Source organism: Choloepus didactylus, chromosome 1, assembly GCF_015220235.1.
Source record: "Choloepus didactylus isolate mChoDid1 chromosome 1, mChoDid1.pri, whole genome shotgun sequence".
NCBI lineage: Eukaryota > Metazoa > Chordata > Mammalia > Pilosa > Megalonychidae > Choloepus > Choloepus didactylus.
The window spans coordinates 2,014,293-2,039,203 of NC_051307.1; the positions used below are offsets into that span (position 1 = coordinate 2,014,293).

Here is a 24,911-nt window from a genome sequence, read left to right on the forward strand (position 1 = left end):
ATACGCAAAGTTTCAGAGAAGGAGCTCAGCATCTCAGAATTTAGAGATAACCATTACAACTCAGGAATAGATGTGACTTCTGTAAGAGCTTACAGTCTAGGGACTGTTAAAATAAGTGTTACCCTGATAAGCTGTGCTCTAAGATTCAATTCTGAAATTTTACATATTATAGTTAGTCCATATTAGGCACTATAACATGTGTCCTCTTGTTTCTGGCATACTTCACTCAAAATGCTGTACTCAAGATCTATTCACCTAGAGAAACCTGTTGATTAATTGGTGGAGACAAGATGGTAGCGTGGCATCTGGAGCTACAGACCTGGGTGCACACCTTGCTTGTATTTTTTTTTTTTTTTTGTAGTTCCGACCTTGGCCACGTTTCTTAACATCTCTGCAATTTCCTCATCTTGAAGATTAAAGTTGATATTGCATAGCAAGATAGCTGGCAATAGTTCTCAGTAATGTTAGTTGCTATTATTATTGTTATTATTAGATTGAGGCCAGTTTTAGAAGAAAATTGAAAATAAGCTCAAATAAGGAATGTAATAAAAATAGTTGGTAAATACTCACACAGCTCAAATTCCTAAACCTTTTTGGTGGTGCTCCACAGGGAGATTTGACGTGTGGCATGAGTAAACCAAACTGTTGTCAAGTGTAGGCTCATTAAAATAAATGTTTTAACACCGTTGACCTCCTTGTCTTCTCTTGTGTAAGAACATGTCTTTATACTTTTAGTAGAGACTTTTTGGGGGGCAGAAGAGGAGATGGTTCACTTTGATCAGAGGACCAGGTAAGGGAGGACTTCTTTTTCTGTCTTTTCATGGGAAACCCAGCTGGGAGACTTCATGTGTGAAAGCCTGCCATTTCCTGGCATCATTGTGTGTTTCTGTACCTATTTTAGTCCATCCAGCCCTGTTTCTATGCTGTGTGTAGGTATTATTTTCTCAGTTTTACAGAGAAGGAAACTGTTAAACTCCTGCATAGGGAATGAAGTTCAGGCTTTCTGTTTCAATCCAGTTTTTGCGTTGTTGAACTTTCATTTCTTAAGGATATTTACATTAGTGAATTTCCCATTTTACTGTACTTACAAGGGCCTTAGCCATTGTTCCAACCGTATTGTCAGTTAGTTTGTAGTTATAAAACTTGAATAACAGTTGACGTCCAGAATTCCATTGCAGAGTGTATTGTGTGTGTGTGTGTTTGTGTTAATATATGACATTTTGGAGTATGTGTGGTAGGCAGAATTCTAAAGATGGCTTCCCAAGATACCCTAGTACACTGATCTCAATACTGTGTATATAATTAAGATTACTAAACAGCTTACCTTAATATAGGGAGATTATCTGGAATTATCCAGGTAGGTCTAGTAATTACATAAGTCCTAAAAATGCAGAAGAGGAAGGCAGAAGGGGACATTGGAGATTCAGACTGTGAGAGGGACTTCACCTGCCAGGGCTGGTTTTGAAGATGTAGGAAGGGACCGTGAACCAAGGAATGCAGGCAGCCTTTAGAAGCTGAGGATGACCGCTGGCCGACAGCCAACAGGGAACCTGGGGTCTCAGTCTTAACGCTGCATGGAACTGAACTCGTGGAGTTCGGCCCTGCTTACAGCTTGTTTTTGGCATTATGTGGCTAAGCAGAGAACTGCCTGAGCTGTGCTGTGCCACCCTTCTGACCCATGGAAACTAGATGATGAATGCATGTTGTTTTTAGCCCCTGAGTTTACGGTGTTTGAGTTATGATATATGTGTGCACCCATGAAGCTATCACCTCATTGAAAACTATGAACATCCTCAGAAGATTCCTCCTGCCTCTTTCAGTCCATCGCTTCCTCCCTCCCTTCCTTGTCCCTAGTCTCTAGGCAATGACCAGTCTGCTTTTGGTTACTATAGATTAGATTATACCTTTTTTTATGGTCTGGCTTCTTTTACTCAGCATAATTATATTGAAAGTCATCCATGTTGCTGCTTGTATCAGTAGTCTCTTTTAATTGCTGAGTAGTATTCCACTGTATGGATAGACTACAATTTGTTTACCTGTTTAACCTGTTTACCTTTTAGTATGCATTTGGATTGTTTCCAGGTTTGGCTCTTATAAATAATGCTGCTTTGAACATTATTCATAGCATTATTCAAGAACATTATTCAGGGACTGATATCCTGCATATGTAAAAAAAATCCTACAACTCAACAACAGTAGTACAAATAGCCCAGTTATAAAACGGGCAGAAGATATGAAAAGGTATTTTTCTGAAGTGGAAATACAAATGGTTAGAAATCACATGAAAAAATGTTCATCTTCACTAGCTGTTAGGGAAATGCAAATCAAAACCACAATGAGATACCATCTCACACTAATAAGAATGGCTGCCATTAAACAAACAGGAAACAAATGCTGGAGAGGATGTAGAGAAATTGGGAATCTTATTCATTGCTGGTGCTAATGTATAATGGTACAGCTGCTGTGGAAGACAGATTGGCAGTTTCTCAGAAAACTTACCCTACCATTTGGCAATTCCACTTCTTGGTATATACCCAGAAGATTTGAAAGCAGTGACACGAACAGACATTTGTACTCCAATGTTCATAACAACATTGTTCACAATTGCCAAGAGATGGAAACAGTCCAAGTGTCCTTCAACAGACAAGTAGATAAACAAAATGTGGTATATATATAACAATATATACGCAACATGGAATACTTTGCAGCAGTAAAGAGGAACAAGGTCCTGAAACATAATGCAACATGGATGAACCTTGAAGATAACAATGCTGAGTGAATAATGTGAACTCCGTGAACAATGTAAAATAAGCGTTTTATAATGTAGAATATTGGGGACCTAGTGATAGTCAGAAGTTAGTGGAGGGGCAATGATAATCTAATATGTTCAAATGTGTTAAACATGGTGAATTCAAAAGTATGGGAATGGATAGGTGTGATGATTGTTTGTTAATGGGATTATAAGTATCAGAGCTGTATTGAAGGTGAACACGATTGAAAGAAGTTGTTTAAAGACCTGTATCCCACAGATCAGCACTACCAGTACGGATAGGTGCTTGCATGATATACTTCTAAAGTAGGACACTGGTACAGAGAGTTGACAACAGAATGGTATATGAGAAAAATCTACCTATTGCATACTAGGGACTATAATTAATAGGAATACCTTACTAGTATCACACAAATACTAGGGACAAATAAGTAAGGGCTGAAAAGAGCTACGAGACATTTTGGGTCATGAGAATTGTTTAAAATGAAGAGTGATGAGGATTGTACAACTAAGTGATGATAATGTGAGATATGGATGAATTATCTTGGACAGAAGAAAAAAAATAAAATTACATATGTGGTTTGCATTATATTTCTTTTGGAGAAATAAGAAATCAGCTGTGTAAATACCAGAAGGTAGTGATTATCTTTGGGGAAGGAACTGGAGGACTGGGGGTTATGGTGGAATGGAATTATGGTATTTTGTTCCAAGCCTTTTAATATGATTTGACTTTTAAAATGTGTATATCTGTTTGTTAAATAAAATTATATTAAATATATATATTTTTAAAAAGCAGAGAAAAAAGATACATTATGTAGGAACAAAGATAAGGATGGCAGCAGATTCATCACTGGAAACGGTATAAGCCAGAAAACAGTGAAGCACGTCTATCTTTAAAGTACCAAAAGCAGAAAAACCAAATACAAAGCTGGCAACCTAGAATTCTTTACCCAGAGAAAATATCTTTCAAAAGCAAAAGTGAAACTTAGATTTTACTAAAAGTATTTTAAGCTTTGAGGTTGGATACATCTTGCCTGTAACTCTTGCATGGTTTGGACATGCAGGTCACACATCTGGGAATTATATAGCCATGGCGTTTTATCATGGGAAGAACCTTGGGGGTTCCAATTTTATATGCGAGGGAACCAGACCAGGCCAGCCTTTGGCAATGCAATGGTTGGCGATGCCCCTGACTAAAAGGCTTCTTCCACTCCACAGTAGAGCTCTTAAAAGTTTCCTGCCACTGGAAAGGGTGGAAAGGTAAGCTGCTAGAAATCCTTAATACTTGGGTGCAAACTATTTTACCAAATGCTGCCCTTTCCAGGAAATTGGCCTAGTGCCTTGAAAGCGTTAGATGGGAAAAGGTTCCACAGGGCAGAAAGTCAAGGCAGAAAAAAATCCAGAAACAACCTTACCTAAATCACAGATTCAGTGAGGTATGGGGCACAGGAGCTAGTAGAAAAGTCAGTGACTTAGCGTTGCACTGCCTGTGTCTTTCCTCCCCATGCCCCCCTCTTCCAGGTGAGTGGGCGAGCAGAGAAAGATGCTGGGAGGAAGCGGGCAAGGCCTGCTGAGGAGGTAGACGGCTCTTAAGCAGTAGCTCACTCCTGAATGTGGATCTGTGTACATGATTTGTGCAGTGTCTGTAGTTTAAAATATCTCCTAAACATCTCATTTCATCAGAAAATACAAGGAAATGTGTTCTTAGAAGAAAACTGGGCAAATATTTTAAATATTTCTGCACTTTTAAAAAGAAGCCTAGTTCTATGGGCAGATAAACCAGATCAGTGAGGTGTATAAGTGAGAAACCCTGTGTGACGGTTAGGTTCATGTGTCAGCTTGGCTAGGTGATGGTACCTGGGTGTCTGGCCAAGCAAGCACTGGCCTAACCATTACTGCAAGGACATTTGTGGCTGGTTAATAACCAGAAGGCTGGTTTATTAAATCATCAGTCAGTTGACTGCGTCAGTGACTGATTATATCAACGAAGGGCGTGTCTTCTACAATGAGAGAATTCAATCAGCTGGATTTAATCCAATCAGTTGACTTTTTTTTTTTAATTTTATTTTTAAATAAATTCAAACTTACAGGGAACAGGTGCAAAAACAATACAAACCCCACACACAGAACTCGAGCATACCCTGACCCCCGTCCCCCGATACCCCGATCCACCAACTTTAACATCCTGTCACAGCACCATTTCTTTCTTTCCTTCCCTCCCTCCCTCCCTGTCTATTATCCCATCATCTATTGCTCTGTCTTCTGAACATATGAGAGCAAGCTGCACACATCTTTGAACAAATATAATTCAAATACACATTTGCTATGAACAAGAACATTCTTTTATGCAATCCCATTAAGTACAGCTAAGAAGTGCAAGAAGTTCAACATTGATACAAAACTTACATTCTATATTTCCTTTTTTTTTTTTTTCTTATGTCCCATCTGTGTCCCTTTGAGTCTCCTCTCATCCATCCTCAGATCCCATCTAGGATCATCCTTGGCATTTAATTGTCATCTATTTAGACTGTCTTTTTTTTTTTTCCCCTCCAATTGTGGAAACATATATACAACCTAAATCTTCCCATTCCAACCTCTCCCTAGCATTCCATTAGTGGGATTAATCACATTTAGAATGTTGCAGTGTATCACCTTCCCACCGTCCATTACTAGAAATTTCCCTTCACCCCAAACAGAAACCCTACACTTATTTCTTAACTCCCCATTGCCCCTTCCCCCACTTCTCGGAATCCCTACTCTACTTTTCATCTCTGTGATCATATTCTCTGATACTTTCTTTGTGTTTACTGTGGGGCTTAAATTTAACCTCTTGAATCTATAACAATCTAGTTTTTCTTTGATACCAGCTTAACTTCAATAGGACACATGAACTATGTTCCTATACCCCTCTATTCGCCCACCTTTATGTAGTTCTTGTCAAAAATTACGTTTTTTACATTGAGTCCAAAACCACTGATTTATCATTACAGTTTATGTACTTTAGATCCTATAGGAAGTAAATAGTGGAGTTACAAATCAAAAATACAGTAGAATTGGTATTTATATTTACCATGTGATCTTTACTGGAAATCTTTATTTCTTCATGTAGTTTCAGTCAGTTGTTTAGTGTCCCTTCCTTTCAGCCTGCTCATCTCCCTTTAGCATTTCTTATAGGACTGATCTACTGTGATGAAGTCCCTCAGCTTTTGATTATCCAGGAATGTTTTCATCTCCCCCTCATTTTTACCCTCCAGGTGTTTGTGAATTCTCCAAGTCTCTGATGGTTCTTGACTTCTATTTGTATTCCATTGTGGTCAGAGAATGTGCTTTGAACAAATTCAATTTTTTTTTTTTTAATTTATTGAGGCTTGTTTTATGTTCCAGCATATGGTCCATTCTGGAGAAAGTTCCGTGATCACTAGAGAAGAATGTGTGTCCCGGTGACCTGGGATGTAATGTTCTATATATGTCTGTTAAATTTCTCTATACCTCTCTCTCCTTTCTTTGTTTTCCTGTCGGTAGGGCTCCCTTTAGTATCTGAAGTAAGGCAGGTCTTTTTTTAGCAAAATCTCTCAGCATTTGTTTGTCTGTGAAAAATTTAAGCTCTCCCTCAAATTTGAAGGAGAGTTTTGCTGGATAAATTATTCTTGGTTGGAAATTTTTCTCTCTCAGAATTTTAAATATGTCATGCCACTCCCTTCTCGCCTCCAGGGTGGCCGCTGAGTAGTCACTACTTAGTCTTATGTTGTTTCCTTTGTATGTGGTGAATTGCTTTTCTCTTGCTGCTTTCAGAACTTGCTCCTCTTCAGTATTTGACAGTCTGATCAAAATATGTCTTGGAGTGGGTTTATCTGGATTTATTCTATTTGGAGTTCGCTGGGCATTTATGCTTTGTGTATTTATATTGTGTAGAAGGGTTAGGAAGTTTTCCCCAACAATTTCTTTGAAAACTCTTTCTAGACCTTTACCCTTCTCTTCCCCTTCTGGGACACCAATGAGTCTTAAATTTGGACGTTTTATTTTATCATATCGCCGAGATCCATTTTGTTTTTTTTTTTATTTTTTTCCCCATTCTTTCTTTTGTTCTTTCGTTTTCCATTCTGGGGTCCTCAAGGAAGCTGAGTCGTTGTTCATCTTTCTCTAATCTTGTGTTATGAGTATTCAGAATCTTTTTAATTTGGCCAATAGTTTCTTTCATTTCCATAAGATCATGTGTTTTTTTTTTACTCTTGCAATTTCTTCTTTATGCTCTTCTAGGGTCTTCTTTATGTCCTTTATGTCCTGTGCCATGTTCTTCTTCATGTCCTTTATATCCTGTGCCATGCTTTTGTTGTCTGTCTGTAGTTATTTGATTAATTGTTCCAAGTACTGAGTCTCTTCTGATCTTTTGATTTGGGTGGTTGGGTTTGGGTTATGCATATAGTCTGTTTTTATCGTATGCTTTTAAGATTTTCTGTTGTTTTTGGCCTCTTGGCATTTGCTTTACTTGATAGGGTTCTTTCAGGTTATAAAAAATACCAATCTCTAATTTGTCAGATCTACAGCTTGGTGGCGTACACTTTCTCCAGCTAACCAGCAGATGGTGTCCGTGAGTCACCTATACCCCTCAAGTCAGTTCTCCCCAACTTTGTGGTGTGTGGGGATCTGATTCTTGTGGGGTTCAGTTGGTGCACCAAGTTTGGGTGTGTTGCTGATGCTCTCTGCCCAGAATGTGGGGCGTGTGTCTGGGTGGTTAGGGAGGCAGGGCAGCTTTAATAATCAAACGAAGGCTTTAATAATCAAAGCCTTCATTTCTGTCTTGCCACAGATTCTCTCTGCCGCTGACCCACAAGTCCTTGGTATTGTTGCTATTGGCGTAGGATCCCTGGGATTTCTGAGCAGATCCCCCTTCTCAACCGTGCTCTTCCAGGACCTCTGCTGAGGGAAGGCTGTGCCATGTCACAAGTGCGTGCCGGCCCTCCGTGGAAGCCCTAGGCCACCGGGCCGTGCAGGGGTGTTCCCAGCCTGCTGTAAAGATGGTGGAATGGGGCGTGTTAATTTCCCCCTTTTCACACAGCTCCGCCTTCCCAGCTCTGGGACAATTAGCTGTGAGTGCACTAAAGGCCGCTGTCCACAGCTGATATTGTGGCATGTGCATGGTACTGCAGGAAACACTCCCCATTGTACTGGGTTTCATGGCGCGGCTCTGGATTATGGCTCTGTCCCTGAGCAGGAGTGTCTCCAACCCTCTGGGGAGATGTCTGCAAGCGGTGCGGTTTCTTTCTCCTTTTGGCTCCTCTCTATGCCCCTGGCTGCGAGACAGTCAGCAGCGGATGTGGGAAGGGCTGTCCTCCACACCAGACACTGAGGCATTGATACAGCCCACTCCTGCTGCACTTCACTGCGCGGTTCTCTGCCTTGTATCTGCACCCGCTCCCGGGTTTTTTTTTTTTAAAGAACTAGTCTGTCTCCAAACGCCAACCCACGCACGGTTTCCCCACACCGCAGCATGGCTGCTGGACATTCAGCTGGCTTACTCACTTGTTTCAGAACACAGACTCCCGGTTTCACCAAGTGCACGGTCCCTGTGGATTTAGCAGACCTTGTCCGGCTGGTGCGTCACTGGAACTGGTGTTCTGGGTCACTTTCTGGTTTTTATCTATTATTTCTCATAGAAGTGTTTTTTTGCCCCATCTCACCTAGCTGCTATCTTAGGTTCCTCAATTAGTTGACTTTTAAGGAAGAGAGAGAGGACCTTCACTTCTTCAGCTAGCCAGCAAAGCGTTTCCTGAGGAGTTCATCGAACACCTTTGTCGGAGTTGCCAGTTTGCTGCCTGCCCTACAGAATTTGGATTCGTGCATCTCCACAGTTGCATGAGACACTTTTATAAAATCTTACATTTACAGTTACCTCTTGTTGGTTTTGTTTCCCTAACTAATACACCCTGCCATACCATGTTTTTGGTTTGTGACTTTTCCTGTCATGACTAGAATGAGGCCAGCCTCCTGTCTGCTGTAGCCCCTGTCAGGGATCTGAGCAGTTCCCTCCTTTCGTGTGTGGCATTTGACCAACCCAAGAGGGAAAGCTTCTTCAGGATCTCCTGCAAGGTAAAACTAGGAGGCCATAACAGATGGATGCAGAGGATACTTCTTTGGGGATATTTGGGTTATTTTTGGGTGTCAACTTATATTGAATGCATCTGCTTTGTATTAGAGGTTTTGTATCAGGTGGACAGTTTCTTTGATTCTCAAAATTAAGTTATCATCCAGTCTTAAAATGTACATTATTCATGTGGTTGAGACGTCAAAACGGTGTTAAAAGCTAAACATTACAAGCTCCTCTCCCATCCTCATCTCCATCCATGCTGATCACTGCCCTCTCCAGTGTACCACTTTAGAAATTAATTGATATTACTGTTTTTTTTTCTTTTTCTTTTTTCTGTGTAGTCTCTTGGAATTCCTTCCATGTGGTTATGTCACACGGTTAAGTATTTGTTTCCTTTTTTTAAAATTATTTTTGGGGGCTTGTTTTTTTTTTTTCTCTTTTTTTTAAATTGTATTTTTTTTTTTTATAATTAGGTCACATATTTTCCTGGTCCCAAAGTCAAATCTATAAAACAAGGTATATTGAAAGAAGTTTAACTTATTTCTCTGTCCCTTCTACCCTATCACTCCTTGCCCTTATAGGTAACCTTTTCTTTTAAGTATTTTGTGGTTTAATCTCTCCATTTTTATAAGAAATGTAGAAACAGGCATGTGTATGCATATTTGTTGTTGCCCCTGCCCCCTGATAATCACAGCATGTTATATATACTTTGTCTACATTGCTTTTTCACTTAATATGTCCTGGAGTTCATTCTATACTAGAATATAGAGATATTCATTATTCTTCTTTACAGTTGCAGAGTACTTTATTGGTAGATGTATCATAATTTGGTCACCTATTAATAGATATTTGGGCCATTCCCAGTTTTTTGACACTATATATAATCCTGAAGCAAATAGGCTTATGCATGTATCTTCTCTTATTTTTTCCTGTGTATCTGTGGGATAGATTCGTAGAAGCAGAATTGCTGGGTCATAGGTTAAATGCATATTTCATTTCATTTTGATTTTTTAAGTTACTTTTAAAAAAATGTGTTCAGTAAATTAACATTCTTAAATTAACATTCTCAGGGATCAGTGGCAATGCATGGTCTTTGCAAATTTCTCTGATATTCTTTTAAGATTTTGTTCTCTTTTTCAAGTTTTTTTTTTTTTATTAGCAAATATGAACTATGTTTTGTTTATGTGTATTTTGGAAACAAAAAATACAACAAGAAAAAAGTGTAGTCGAAGAAACATTCCCTTCACTCTCTGAACGCATTTACTGTAATTCTTTATTGACCAGTAGGTGCCGCTGTTGAATAATAATGCAGTTAGGAAAACTAGCATTTATCTGGATGATTCTCTGATACGCAGAGCCTCAAGCTTTAGAACAACAGGTCTCCAGCTGCAGTTTTTAGACCACTCTTTCCTTCTCCCTAAAGGGAGGGTGTCACAGGGGGGAGTTCCAAGGGGGAACTCCAAGTGAAGAAGAAAGCCAGCTCTTTTTTCATGTAAACACCTCCATGTGTTCCCATGAAAACAAGAGTTACACCTCTTCTGTATTTTGCTCTTAGGTGCCATATTTCATCTACCACTAACATTGTACCCCCACACCCCCCCACTCCCCCATCCCAGCAGTTTACAGTCCATCTGCCTTAATCTGTTGTTTGCTTCTTCCTCTCTTATAATAAGATGGTTCAACTTTAGCCACAAAGAATAACTAAGTTTCGGAGGATTGAATGTGTAAAGCCTGGTGAGTGGGGCTCTGTGGTTATTTCTGTTTACTTCCTGTGAAGAGATACGAAGAGAACAGAGATGGTCCAAGACTGTCTTGCCAAGTTCAATAGTCTCAGCCTTCCTGATACTTGACCTCAGTAGCACATGATTACTCCCTCCTTGAAACCTTTAGTGCCCTTGACTTTTGGGTTGGGCGCTCTTGTTTGTCCTACTTCACTGACCTCTGCTTAATGTCTCCTGCAGTTTTCTTCTCTTCTTTCCACTTCTAAATATTAGTGCATCCTTGGTAACAGCATTCAGCCCTCTTCTGTACCTTTACTCATTTCTTAGATCAGGGTTTCACAACAGGTGTTGGCATTTTAAGTGAATAATTTTTTTCTTGAGTAGGACTCAGTTATGACAGGGTGTTAAGTGTTCCTGGTCCATTTATACTAAATGGCGGTAGCATTCCCCTGCCGTTGTGAAAACCAAAAATAGCACCATGTATTTCCATACTTTCCCTGGGGAACCACCGCCCTAGACAATCTCCTCCAGTCCCCAGTGGGTACAGATGTTCTATATGCAGATAACACCCAAATTCTGATCTCCAACTTCAACCTCTACTCCTGAGCTTCAGACTCCTTTCTCCAGCCGGCGGCTACTCATCATCTTATTTGTCTGTTTACTAGACATCTCTTTTTTTAAAATTAACTTTTTATTAGAGCAGTTTTAACTTCACAGAAAAACCATGCAGAAAGTACAGAGTTCCCCTATATACCCCCATCATGTGCAGTTTTCCCTATTACTAACATTTTGCATTAGTGTGGAAACTTCATTACAATTGATGAAACAATAGTGTTACAATTGTACTATTAACTGAAGCCCATGGTTTACATTAGGGGTCACTGTTTGTGATGTGCAGTTCTCTGTTGTTTTTTTTTTCAGTAACTTACATATAACCGAAAATTTCCCATTTATCCACTTTCAAACGTATACAATTCAGTGGTGGTTAATTACATTCACCAAGTTGTGTCTCCTTAACTGTCATCCGTTGCTAGAACTTTCCCATCATCCCAAACAGAAACTGTATTCCAATTAAACATTAACTCCTCATACCCTACTGCCACCCTGTCCCTGGTAACCTGTATTCTAGTTTCTGACTTTATGAATTTGCATATTCTGCTTATTTCATATAAGTGAGATCATACAATATTTATCCTTTTGTGTCTGGCTTATTTCACTCAACATGCATCTTCAAGGTTCATGTTGTAGTGTGGATCAGAATGTCATTCCTTTTTATGGCCAAATTTCCATTGTATGGATATACCACATTTTGTTTATCCCTTCATCTATTGATAGACACTTGGGTTGTCCACCTTTTGGCAGTTGTGAATAATGCCACTGTGAACATTGGTGTGTAAATATCTGTTTGAGTTCCTGTTTCAATTATTTTGGGTATATACGTAGAAGTGGGATTGCCAGATCATATGGTAATTCTATATTTAACTTTCTGAGGAATCACCAACAATGTACAAGGGTTCCTGTTTTTCAGCATCCTCTCCAGCACTTGTTACTTTTGGTTTTCTTTTAATAGTAGTCATTCTAGTAGGTGTGACGTGATATCTTGTGGTTTCAATTTGCATTTCCTTGATGGTTAATGATGTTGGCCATCTTTTCATGTGTTTATTGGCCATTTGCATATCTTCTTTAGAGAAATGTCTATTCAAGTCTTTTTGTTGAGTTATAGGAGTTTTTAATATATTTTGGATATTAAGCCCTTATCACATAAGTGTTTTCCAAATATTTTCTCCCATTCTGTAGATGTCCTTTTGCTTTCTTGATAAAGTCCTTTGATGCACCAAAGTTTTTAATTTTGATGAAGTCCCATTTATCTATTTTTTCTTTTGAGGCCTGTGTTTTTGGTGTAAAGTCTAAGGAGCCACTGCCTAAAACAAATTTCTGAAGGTGTTTCTCTATGTTTTCTTCCAAGAGTTTTATAGTGTGGATTCTTTAATTTAGGTAATTGATTCATTTTCAGTTAATTTTTGTATATGATGTGAGATAAGGGGTTGTCCACATTCATTCTTATGCATATGGTTACCCAGTTCTCCCAGCACCATTTGTTGAGGGGTCACCCTTGATGAAAATCAGTTGGCCACAGATGTATGGATTTATCTCTGAACTTTCAATTCTATTCCATTGGTTTAAATATTTATCCTAGTGCTAGCACCACACTGGTTTAAATAGTGTAGCTTTGTAGTAAATTTTAAAATTAGGAAGTGTGAGTCCTCCAGTTTTGTTCTTTTTCAGGGTAGCCATTTGGGGCCCCTTGCAATTACATATGAATTTGAGGATCAGCTTTTCCATTTCTGTAAAAAAGGCTGCTGGGATTTCTGTAGGGATTGCATTGGATTTGTAGATTGCTTTAGGCAGTATTGACATCTTAAAAATATTAAATCTTCCAATCCATGAACATGGAATGTGTTCTAATTTGCTAATGCTGCCGGAATGCAAAACACCAGAGATTGGTTGGCTTTTATAAAGGGAGGTTTATTTGGTTACACAGTTACAGTCTTAAGGCCATAAAGTGACCAAGGTAACACATCAGCAATCGGGTACCTTCACTGGAGGATGGCCAGTGGTGTCCAGAAAACGTCTGTTAGCTGGGAAGGCACATGGCTGGCTTCTCTTCCAAAGTTCTGGGTTGAAAATGGCTTTCTCTCAGGACGTTCCTCTCTAGGCTGCAGTTCCTCAAAAATGTCACTCTCAGTTGCTCTTGGGGCATTTGTCCTCTCTTAGCTTCTCCGGAGCAAAAGTCTGCTTTCAATGGCAGTCTTCAGACTGTCTCTCATCTGCAGCTCCTCTCTCAGCTTCTGTGCATTCTTCAAAGTGTCCCTCTCAGCTGTAGCAAGCTCGCTCCTTCTGTCTGAGTTTATATAGTGCTCCAACAAACTAACCAAGGCCCAGGCTGAATGGGCGGGGCCACAGCTGCATGGAAACTATCCAACCAAAGTTATCATCCACATTTGGGTGGGCACATTTCCATGGAAACAACCTAATCCAACTGTTCCAACTTAATCGCCACTAATATATCTGCCCCACAAGATTGCATCACAGATAATGGCATTTTGGGGGACATAATGCATTCAAACAGGCACAGGATGTCTTTCGAGTTATTTAGGTCTTTAATTTCTTTCATCATTGTTTTGAAGTTTTCAAAGAATAAGTCTTTACTGTCTATTCTTAGGTATTTTATTCTTTTAGATGCTATGGTAAATGGAATTGTTCTCTTGATTTCCTTTTCAAATGCTCATTATTGGTGTATAGAAACTCACCTGACTTTATCCTGCAACTTGATGAATTTGTTTATTAGTTCTAGTAGCTATCTTGTAGATTCGTTGGAATTTTCTATCATAGGATCATGCCATCTATGAACAGGGATAATTTGACTTCTTCCTTTCTGATTTTGATGCCTTTTATTTCTTTTGCTTGCCTGATTGTTCTGGCTAGAACTTGCAGTACAATGTTGGATAACAGTGGTGATAGTGGGCATTCTTGTCTTGTTCCTGATCTTAAGGGGAAAGCTTTCAGTCTTTCACCATTCAGTATGATATTTGCCCTGGGTTTTTCATAAATGCCTGTATTAGGGTCCTCTAGAGAAACAGAACTAACAAGAGATATCTGTAAATATTATGAGATTTTTATGAAAATTTTCTTGAGACTGTAGGGATGGACAAGTCCAAATTCCATAGGGAGGCTTCAGGCTGGGAATTCTGTTGAAGATTTTCGATGAATTCCCCAGGAGAAGCTGGCTGGCCTAAGTAGAAATGGAAATTCTTCTGACTGCTGAAACCATCACTTCTTTTACAGCCTTCCACTGATAGGGTGAGACTTCTCTCCTTGTTGAAGGCAATCTCCTCAGTTGATTGTAGATGCCATTAGCCATAGATGCAGTCAACTTACTGATGATTTAAGTCCATGAAATGTCTTCACAGTAACAATCAGGTCAGTTCTTGCTTGACCAAACAACTGGGCACTACAACCTGGCCAAGTTGGCACATGAACTTTACCATCACAATGCACTTTTTATGTTGAGAAAGTTTCCTTCTATGCCTAGGTTTCTGAGTGTTTTTTGTCTTGAAAGGATGTTGGATTTTATCAAATGCTTTTTCTGCATCAATTTAAATGATCATGTTTTTGTTTTTTTTTTCCCTTCGTTCTTTTAATGTGGTGTATTACCTTGGTTGATTTTCTTATGTTGAACCATCCTTGTTTTCCTAGAATAAATCCCACTTGGTCATGTATATAACCTTTTTAATATGCTGTTGGGTTCAGTTTGCCAGTATTTTGTTGAGGATTTTTGCATCTATATTCACAAGGGCTTTTGGTTTCTGCTTTTCTCTTGTGCTGTCTTTATCTGACTTTGGTATCAGGGTAATGCTGGCCTCTTGTACTTTTTGGAGGAGTTTGAGAGGGATTGATATTAACTCTTTTTTAAATGTTTGGTAGAACTTGGCATTGAAACCTTCCGGTCCTGGCCTTTTCTTTGTTAGGAGGTTTTTTAAATTATTGTTTCAATTTCTTCAATTGTTATAGGTCTTTTGAAATTTTCTATTTTTTCTTGCATGAGATTAGGTCATTTGTATGTTTCCTAGAACTTGTCCATTTCATCTAGGTTTTCTGATTTGTTGGCGTGTAATTGTCCATATGCCCTATTACAGTCCTTTTTATTTCCTTAAGGTCATTAGTAATGCCCCACTTTCATTCTTGACTTTAGTTATTTGTGTCTTCTCTCTTTTTCTTTGTCAGTCTAGCTAAAGGTTTGTTGATTTTATTGACCTTTTCAAAGAGCCAACCTTGGGTCTTGTTGATTCTTTTTTTTTTTTTTTTTTTTTTAATTCTCTCTGTCATTTATCTCTGCTCTAATATTTACTGTTTCCTTCCTTTTACTAATTTTGGGTTTGGCTTGTTCTTTTTCCAGTTTTCTTAGGTGTGAAGTCAGGTTATTGATTTGTGATCTTTGATGTAATAAGCATTTAGAGCTATAAAAGTTGGTATCTGAGCACTGCCTTCTGCTACATCCCATGAGTTTTGGTATGTTGTGGTTTTGTTTTTTGTTTTCATTCATCTCAAGATATGTCCCCATTTCCCTTATGTTTTCTCCTTTACCCCATTGGTTGTTTAAGAATATGTTGTTTAATTTCCACTTATTTATAAATTTCCAGTTTTTCTTTTGTTATTTATTTCTAGCTTTATTCCATTGTGGTCTAAGAAGATACTTTGTATGATTTTGGTGTTTTAAAATTTATTAATATTTGAATTTTGGCCTAATATATGTCTATTCTAGAAAATGTTCCATGTGCGCTTGAAAAGAATGTGCGTGGGGTGTTCTGTATATGTCCATTGGGTCTAATTGGTTAAAAGTGGTCTTCAGGTCCTCTATTTCTTACTGATCTGATGTTTAGATGGTCTATCAATTGTTGATAGTGGTGTGTTGAGGTCTCCAACTAATACTGTAGAACTATCTATTTCTTCCTTCAATTCTTTTAGTTTTTTGGGCTCTGTTGTGAGGTGCATATATATCTGTAATTGTTATATCTTCTTTCTGGATTAACCTTTCATTAATATATAATATCCTCCTTTATCTCTTGTAATCTTTTTTGAGCTAAAACTCTACTTTGTCTGACAATAACATAGCCACTCCGGCTCTCTTTTGATGACTGTTTGCATGGAATATCTTTTCCACCCTTTTACTTGGAACCTTTTTATGTCTTTGTTCCTAAATTTATTTCTTTGTGGTTACTTTGTAATTACAATGAACATCTTAAACTAATAATCTAGTTCTACTAGTGCAAACCTAGTTTCAGTAGTATACAGACTCTAGTCCTATATAGCTTTGCCTCTCCTTTTTTATATTGTTATTGTCTCAGATTACATTTTTATACATCGGATGCCCATTAACATAGAATTTTAATGTTATTTTACACATTTGCCTGCTAAGTCGTCTGGGGAGAAAAGCAGTTACAGATCAAAAGTTCAATAATACAGGAATTTACATTTACCTCTTAGTTACCTTTACTAGTATTCTTTATTTCTTCTCATGACTTTGAGTTACTGTTTAGTGTTCTTTCATTTCAGCCTGAAGGATTCCCTTTTGCATTTCTTGTAGGGAAGGTCTTTGGTAATTAACTCTTCCAGCCTTTATTTATTTTTAACTACCTTAATTTCTCCTTCATTTTTGGAGGATAATTTTTCCAGATACAGAATTCTTGCTTGATTACTTTTTTCCTCAAGGACTTTAAATATGCCACCCCCAACGTGGGATATGATTCCTGGGGATGAATCTGGACACAGCATTGTGGGATTGAGAACATCTTGACCAAAAGGGAGATGTGAAATGAAACAAAATAAAGTTTCAGTGGCTGAGAGATTCCAAATGGAATCAGGAGGTGTTCTAGTTTGCTAATGCTGCCGGAATGCAAAACACCAGAGATGGATTGGCTTTTATAAAAGGGGGTTTATTTGGTTACACAGTTACAGTCTTCAAGGCCATAAAGTGTCCAGGGTAACACATCAGCAATTGGGTACCTTCACTGGAGGATGGCCAGTGGTGTCTGGAAAACCTCTGTTAGCTGGGAAGTCACATGGCTGGCGTCTGCTCTGGAGTTCTGGTTTCAAAATGGCTTTCTCCCAGGACGTTCCTCTCTAGGCTGCAGTCCCTCAAAAATGTCACTCTTAGTTGCACTTGGGATATTTGTCCTCTCAGCTTCTCCGGAGCAAGAGTCTGCATTCAACAGTCGTCTTCAGACTGTCTCTCATCTGTAGCTCCTGTGCTTTCTTCGAAGTGTCCCTCTTGGCTGTAGCTTCTCTTCAAAATGTCACTCTCAGCTGCACTGAGTTCCTTCTGTTTATCAGCTCATTTATATGGCTCCACTGATCAAGGTGTACTGTGAATGGGTGGGGCCATACCTCCATGGAAATTATCTAATCAGAGTCATCACTCACAGCTGGGTGGGGTGCATCTCCATGGAAACACTCAAAGAATTACAATGTAATCAACACTGATAACGTCTGCCCACACAAGATTACATCAAAGATAATGGCATTTGGAGGGACATAATACATTCAGACTGGCACAGAAGGTCACTCTGGTGGGTATTCTTACGAACTGTATAGATAACCCTTTTTAGGTTTTACTGTATTGGAATAGCTAGAAGTAAATACCTGTAACTATCAAACTGCAACCCAGTAGCCTTGACTCTTGAAGATGTATGTATAAGAATGTAGCTTACGATGTGATTGTGAAAGCCTTGGGGATCAACACCCCTTTATCCAGTGTAAGGATGGACGAGTAGAAAAATAGGGACAAAAAACTAAAGGAAAAATTGGACGGGTGGGGGGATGATTTGGTTGTTCTTTTTTTACTCTTGTTTTTTTTGTTCTTATTTTCACTTTTTCTGGTACAAGGAAAATGTTCACAAAATAGATAGGGGTGATGAATGAATGACTGTATGATGGTAATGTGAACAATTGATTGTACACTTTGGACGATTGTATGGTATGTGAATATATCTCAATAAAATTGAATTTAAAAAATTAATATGCCACCCCATTGTCTTCTGGCCCATGGTTTCTGATGAGAAATCTTTTGTTATTTTTATTGGGGGGAAAATAAAGAGAAAAACTTGTTTGTGACAAGTTGCTTCCCACTTGCTGCTCTTTAAACCTTCTCTTTGTCTTGGATTTTGACAGTTTCACTCTAATGTGTCTTGGTGAACATGTCTTAGAGTCTATCCTATTTGGAGTTTGTAGAGCTTCTTGGTTGTGTGTATTCATGTCTTTTATAAGATTTGGTAATTTTTTGGCCATTGTTTTTTTAAATACTTTTTCCGCCCCTTTTTCTCTCTCTTGTTCTTTTGGAACTGCAGTGATGCATTTGTATGCTTGAGGGTGTCCCACAGGTCCCTCAGCCTCTATTCCCTTTATTAGTATTTTATTTTCTCTTCCTCATACTTGTTACTTTCAGTTATCTTGTCTTCAAGTTTGCTGAGCCTTTCTTTCACCTGATCACATCTGCTGTTGAATCCATTTCATGAGTTTTTCATTTCAATTACTGTACTTCCGAGTTATGCAATGTCTGTTTGGTTCTTGTTTTGTGATTTCCATCTCTTTATTTTCTTCAGACAGTGTTTTCCTAATTTCCTTTTGTTGTTTACATGTGGATTCCTTTAGCTTACTGAACATATTAAGACAGATGATTTAAAGTCTGACTAATAGTTTCAGTGTTTGAGTTTCCTCAGGGATGGTTTCATGTATATTCTTTTTTTCTTGTGACATGGCTATACTTTCCTGTTTCTTTGTGTTTTGTAATTTTTTGTTGTGCACTGGACATTCTGTGTATTATGCTATTATATCCCTGGAAATACAGTTCTTTCATTCCTCTGGTATTGCTACAGTGTGGTGTTGTTTTTGAGGGCTGAAGCCATCAATTTGTGAGTCGCCCAAACTACTTTTGCTCCTAAATAAGAATGGAGAGAGAGAAAAGAGAAAAAAGAAATTGTATTAAAGAGTAGTTATGTATATGGAGAAATTTTAATATAGACTGGATATTAGGGGCACCAAGGATTGACTGTTAATTGTATTAAATATGACGATAGAATTGCAGTTATGTAAGAAATAGTTATGTAAGAAAGTGTCCATAATTTTTAGAAATATAAAAGTATGTAGTGGTAAAATGACTTGTAGAAATTTGCTCTAAAATACTTCGGAAAACAATGGAGAGAGAATAGATCAGGCAGATGTGGCAAAATCTTCAAAACTGCTGCATCTGCTTGATGGGTTTTGAGGATTTGGTATATTTTCCTACCTACGTTTGTATGTTTAACTTTATTCGTTAAAAAGGTGTTTTTTTTGGGGGGGGGGTGGAGAAAAAGAAATGGTATTGCCTCTTTAAGACTCCTGAGCTGCTTTTGCCCATGGGGGTTTGGAACAGTGGCCCCCCTCAGAGGTGACCTTGCAGTGCTCTGAAATAGCTGATCAAAAGTTGTGATCGGCGATCAGACCAGAGACCCCTGGATTTTGGAGGACCAGGTCCTTATCGCCCAGCCTGGCACTGGTAAGCTGCCTCAGGAGCTGGGGCTGCAGCCCCCACTGCTGCCTGCCTTGTGTTGGGGGAGTGGGCGTGGTAGCCAGCAGCCCCTTCCTCCAGCTCTTCTCTGGATGCTGCAAGCATTCCGCTAGACCCCTGAGCTTCAAGATAGTTGCCAGTTCAGTAGTTTTGTGGAGGGACAGATTCCTGCAGCTTCCTCTTCTGCCGTCTTCCCAAAATCTCACCCCTAAGTCTTTCAACAACCACTAATCTCCTGAAATTGTTGAGACATGACGCTGCTGAGTTGTTTCTCACTATTTTTTATTGATTTCATTCCTGAACTCTGATATTCTATGGAGTATCCCGTCTGCGGGGATCCTCATTTTGTAGGATGGTATTGAAGATTGACAAGTAACCTGTAAAATGTTTGATGTATTTGACAATGTCAGGCTTTTGAAACCTCAGTTCTGGTTCATACCTTTGGTTTGTCACACTCACAAAGGTTTGCCCAACTCTCAGAATGACAGGAAATGCCATTCAGTTGGAAAATAATAGGCCATGTTCGATTTATGAGCTTTAATTATAGTCACCAGCAGGAGTACTTTGGAAAGGCAGCTAACCCTTTTTGTTTGGTTTTCATTTGTAAGCTGAAAGGCTTTTATCTCTGAAAGTCTGTGTTTCTCTGGTGTAGAGTCAGAAACGTAACTGAACCTGCCATCCAGACTTCTAGTCTGTTAATATACTCCATGATTCACAGCCTCGTATACTTTTTAAAGGTGTTTTGTTACAATGTCATATAACTTCACTTTGTTTAGTAATGGTTTTACTTTTCAATTTTATAGAATTAACACTGAATCCTCCAGAAGGAATTGTGGCAGGTGAGGTGCTAAAATTAACTTCTTTATAGTTTACTTCTAATTGCTAAAGTTGCCTTCAAAATTAAAATGTGGAATTTTTTTTCTTTCCTCGCAGGCCCCATGAATGAAGAGAATTTTTTTGAATGGGAAGCATTAATCATGTAAGTGAATCATATGCATTACTAGTTTTTAAAACTTTACTGGATATTAGACCTGTGAGTCTTTTAGCTTTTGGCTCTTCTCTAGCCTGCTTATCTGAAAGCAGAAAATAATATGAAAAATTTTCCAAAAGAAATGAAAATATTTTCTTATAACCATAGAAAAGTTTAGTTGTAAATATATGTATGCAGAGTTTTAAAATGATAATTTTTAAATGTGTGTGGTCTTGGCATTTGGTCTCAAATAGTTTGAGTGACTTTGGCTTTATGAGGCCTCTGAGAGCCTGAAGGTTGGCCTGTGAGAAGGATTTCAGGACCTGACTGCGCTGGGCCTGTTAGTCCAGCGCTGGCCCTGCCCCGACCTTGGACCAGGACTCCTTTTTCTTCTCTTCCTCTCTTCTCTCCAGCCCATCCATCTCCTCCTTTGCTGCTTCTCCCTTTTTCTCTTTGTCTTGTTTGGGCTTGTGGACCTTCTGCTGTCTGTGACAATGAGGCATGGCTACGTTCTTCTCCTGGCAGGCTGAGCGTGTGGCTCTGACCCCACTCTAGAAGTCATAACTGGATTTCACATTTAACTTACAGTGATGTTACTGGGAAGGAGAAATAAATCAACCTCTATTTCTAGAGTTCTGTAGCCCAAAGGCCCAGGCCTGTTGTTTTTCTTCATTTTACCTTAGGGAGTGGGGTCTGGGGGTGCTCCTGGCCCTATAGGTAAAGAGAGCAGCCACATGGTCATGTGCGCGTGTGCCTCTGCGTGTGCTTAAATTAGGGGTTCACAGGCAAAATACTGTGGTCCAAGGTTACTTGACCTGGCTCTTATTTGCAGGATGGTTTTATGTCTGTGTCTTCAGAGCAGCCCAGGGATGGAGGGAGAGGTGAGCCTTGTGGATGTCCGACCTCTGTAGCGGAGCGGAGTGCTGAGCGGGGCATCCGTGCGGGTGCTCATGGCACTGTGAGGTGGGAGTTGGCTCTTCTTTCTAGCTGGCTCGTGCCCCATGTGCAGAGCAAGTGTGCACTCTGGTTTGAGAGCCTAATTTTAAATGCCATCACACTTTCTGAATTTGCCTTGAGTGATTATGTCACGTTGGTTCTTAGTGATCTTCATGTTAGTCTGAGAAACAAATTGCTGCTGAATGTTGTCTGGAAGATTAGATTAATTCATGAAAATCAATGTGAAAATGAGATTTTTTAAATAAGCAAAATGTGTTTTAAAAAAATCGTTATTAAACACCATCTAGAGGTAAGTACAGCATGCCTAACATTTGGATATATATCTTTCCTGAATATTCGTATTAGTCTGTTTGCTTGAGCCTATGATACATACTCTTTTTTTTGTGTTGAAATGTTTCTGGAAGGAGGATGTATTTACAGTCTATATTTGTATCTGAGGTGGCATTGTATCTTTTATCCTCCAAAATGTAGTTATAAAATGGTTGGTGAGCTTCAAAATCAGTGGTGCCTTACATTTAATAGAATATGGCTTTGTGCTCCTGTGTTATGAAGTGCTCTTTTTATTTTTAAAGAAACATGAGATCATATTGTAAGAACTGATTTGTAACCTGCTTTTTCCAGTTAATGTATGATGTACATTCTTTTTATATTAGCACAGACACATACACACCCACCCACACACGCCACCAGGGAGCAGGCCTGCTTGTGCAGTGCAGAGGCCTTTGGGTATTGTGCCAGGGTATGCACTCAGACACCCTTCAGTATTTGGAAGATGTTGGCTCATAGATATTAAAAGAACAGTTTAGCCTTCCAGTATGCTTTTTTAAAAAGTGGTCATTGTTAAATATCTAGTAGGGTAACTCTTACTAATTTTAGATAAACAGTATAAATTAAACCAATATTTTGAAAACCTGTCTTAAAAAGTAATTAGAACTATTTTTAGATAGAGTGCTTTTATGTTTGAATAAGGCTTTTTTACATTAGTATGGAATTCCCCTGCTTCAAATCTGGTGAGTTTGTGGGTTTTGGTCAGATTCCAGATCCTTGCACAAATAAGAGGCCGTTTACGGATGTACTTAAAGCATCTATTAAGGAATTAACTGTCCTTCCATTGATTTGTCTTACCATGCTATTTTGGCAGACAGCTGGCTGATTTTTCACTGCATTAGTAATAGGGTTTTCTTTTCCCTCTTTTTATTCTTTGATGGTTTCCAGGGTTTCCTCCTTACCCTAGTATTTCTGAAAACTACTATAGTGTAATTTTCTTGAAGTACGGTGCTGTCAGCCTTTGCAGTCGTGTTTGCCTACAGAGCCTTCATCTCTTTTTGGGCCATCAGGTAACAAGGGCCTCTTTCTACATATTCGGACAATAAATACTGAATACCTATTATAGTAGGACCCCTGCTTGGGAATGCAGGTGTGTCACAGATGACCCCAAATCTCTAACCTGAAAGAATGGGGTTGAGGGACTAGGATGGAGAACATGCCAAATTAATAAGAGAAGAACTGGATAATAAAATTGCCACAACCGTCACCTCTAATTAAAAGTAGACTTTCACGTAGCTCTTCCCAGTGCTGTAACATCCAGAACAGTTGGAAAATAACTCTTACAACTCACTGCTGAGCTTGGGGCAGAGTTTGAGCCTGATATCCAATTGCAAAGGGTTGTACTTGCTCTGGAGGGTCAGACAAGGGGACCTGGAGCTGCCATGGCTGTGCTGGTGGTGTGGCTTCCTGGTTTTGGGCCATCACTTTGTCTTTTCTGGCCTTCACTTATTCAGATCCCAAACAAAGAGGTTCTGTATCTTTTAGATAAATGACTTATGGTCTCTCCAGCTCTGGATCCCTGGTGCATAATTTGTATTTCAAAAAAGCTGTTAAAAAACTGACATTGGGGGAAGACGCATCATGCCATACCAGGGTTTCCCAGCCCAGACCTTGCTGACCTACCGGGTTGGACAGCTCTGTCGTCTGCCACCAATCTGCAGTGCTGGGGAGCTTTTCTGTGGTCCTTGTATGACAGAGATGGTGCAAGAAAATCAGGGGGAATCCTGCAGCAGAGGACAGCTCTTGACTGTCAATGGCTAGAAAAGGTGTGATGTCCCTTGGAACCTTGCTGTCCCATTTGTCTTGCCCCTGCAGTCACCTCTCCAGACCAGTGAGTTTTTGAGGCTGCAGTCAAATGAGAAGGCCCTCCCCCTTACCGAGTGGTTGGGGACCCCTGATTGACTCCCCCCTGCCTTGCTACTGGTGGGTGTTGGAGGCCCAGGTGGTGAAGTGATTTTCCCAAGGTTCTTCAGCTGGTTTGCAGCAGTGGGCTCTAGGATTTCCAGTCTGCTGCTCCTCCTTCCACACTGCTTGGCTCCTGCTAGGGGCAAAAGTTATGATCACAGTAACCACTCATTACATCAGGCTTTCTAGTTGACAGAAGACTGTCACAGTGTCAGCGTTGTGTGCTGTTAAAATAAGATATTAAAATGTAGTTTTGTAATTTGACCCAGCAATCCCAGTCTAGGAATTACTTCTATAGAAGTGTTATAAAGATCATTATATGAGGAAGTTTATTGCAACATTCATGTGATAATGAAAAAAACAGGAACCATCATTATCCAACATAATTTATGGCATGTCCATATAGTGGAATGCCATATAGCACTGAAAAGATTTAGGTAGGATGTGTGCTGCATGGGAAGATGTCTCCAGTGTCTGATTAAGTGAAAAGTAAATTATGTAACAGTAGGTCTAGACCAGTGATTTTCAGCCAGGGATAATTTTGCCCCCATGAGGCATTTGGCGTGTATGAAGACATTTTTGGTTGTCTCGTGTTGGCACCTAGTGTGCAGAGGTCAGGGATGCTGCCGGGTGCCCTCCGTGCATGGGACGGCCTCGTGCACATGACAGAGCTGTCCAGCCTGGTAGTCAGCAAGGTCTGGGCTGGGAAACCCTAGTATGGCATGATGAGTCCTCACCCAACGTCAGTTTTTTAATAGCTTTTTTGAAATACAATTTATGCACCAAAAATTTGATGTATTTTAAGTGATTTTAGTATATTCCTAGAATTGTGCTGCCGTCACCACAAAGCAGTTTTAGAACATTTCTGGAAAACTCCTTGTGCCCACTTGTACCTCCTGCACCCCTCCACTCCTGGCACCACTGCTCTGCTTCCTGAAGGTCGAGTTGCCTTTTCCGGACATCTCATATTGATACAATGATGATACATGCAGTCTTTTGTGTCTGGCTTCTTTCATTTAGCATAATGCGTTTGAGATTCATCCATGTCCGTTTTATGAATGTACGGCATCCCT

At 39.4% G+C, this 24,911-nt stretch overlaps 1 protein-coding gene across 3 annotated transcripts in view; it reads left to right on the plus strand.

The window, feature by feature from the left end:
• The window catches only part of UBE2G2 (ubiquitin conjugating enzyme E2 G2), a 46,400-nt gene that overhangs the window by 2,763 nt on the left and 18,726 nt on the right, over positions 1–24,911 (plus strand). For 2 of the 3 annotated variants that reach the window (XM_037830344.1, XM_037830362.1), the window contains exons 2-3: positions 20,483–20,518; positions 20,613–20,658. In XM_037830344.1, coding sequence (XP_037686272.1) covers positions 20,483–20,518; positions 20,613–20,658 — 82 coding nt within the window. The remainder of the gene's footprint in view (positions 1–20,482; positions 20,519–20,612; positions 20,659–24,911) is intronic. The other variant, XM_037830352.1, reaches the window with a different exon arrangement.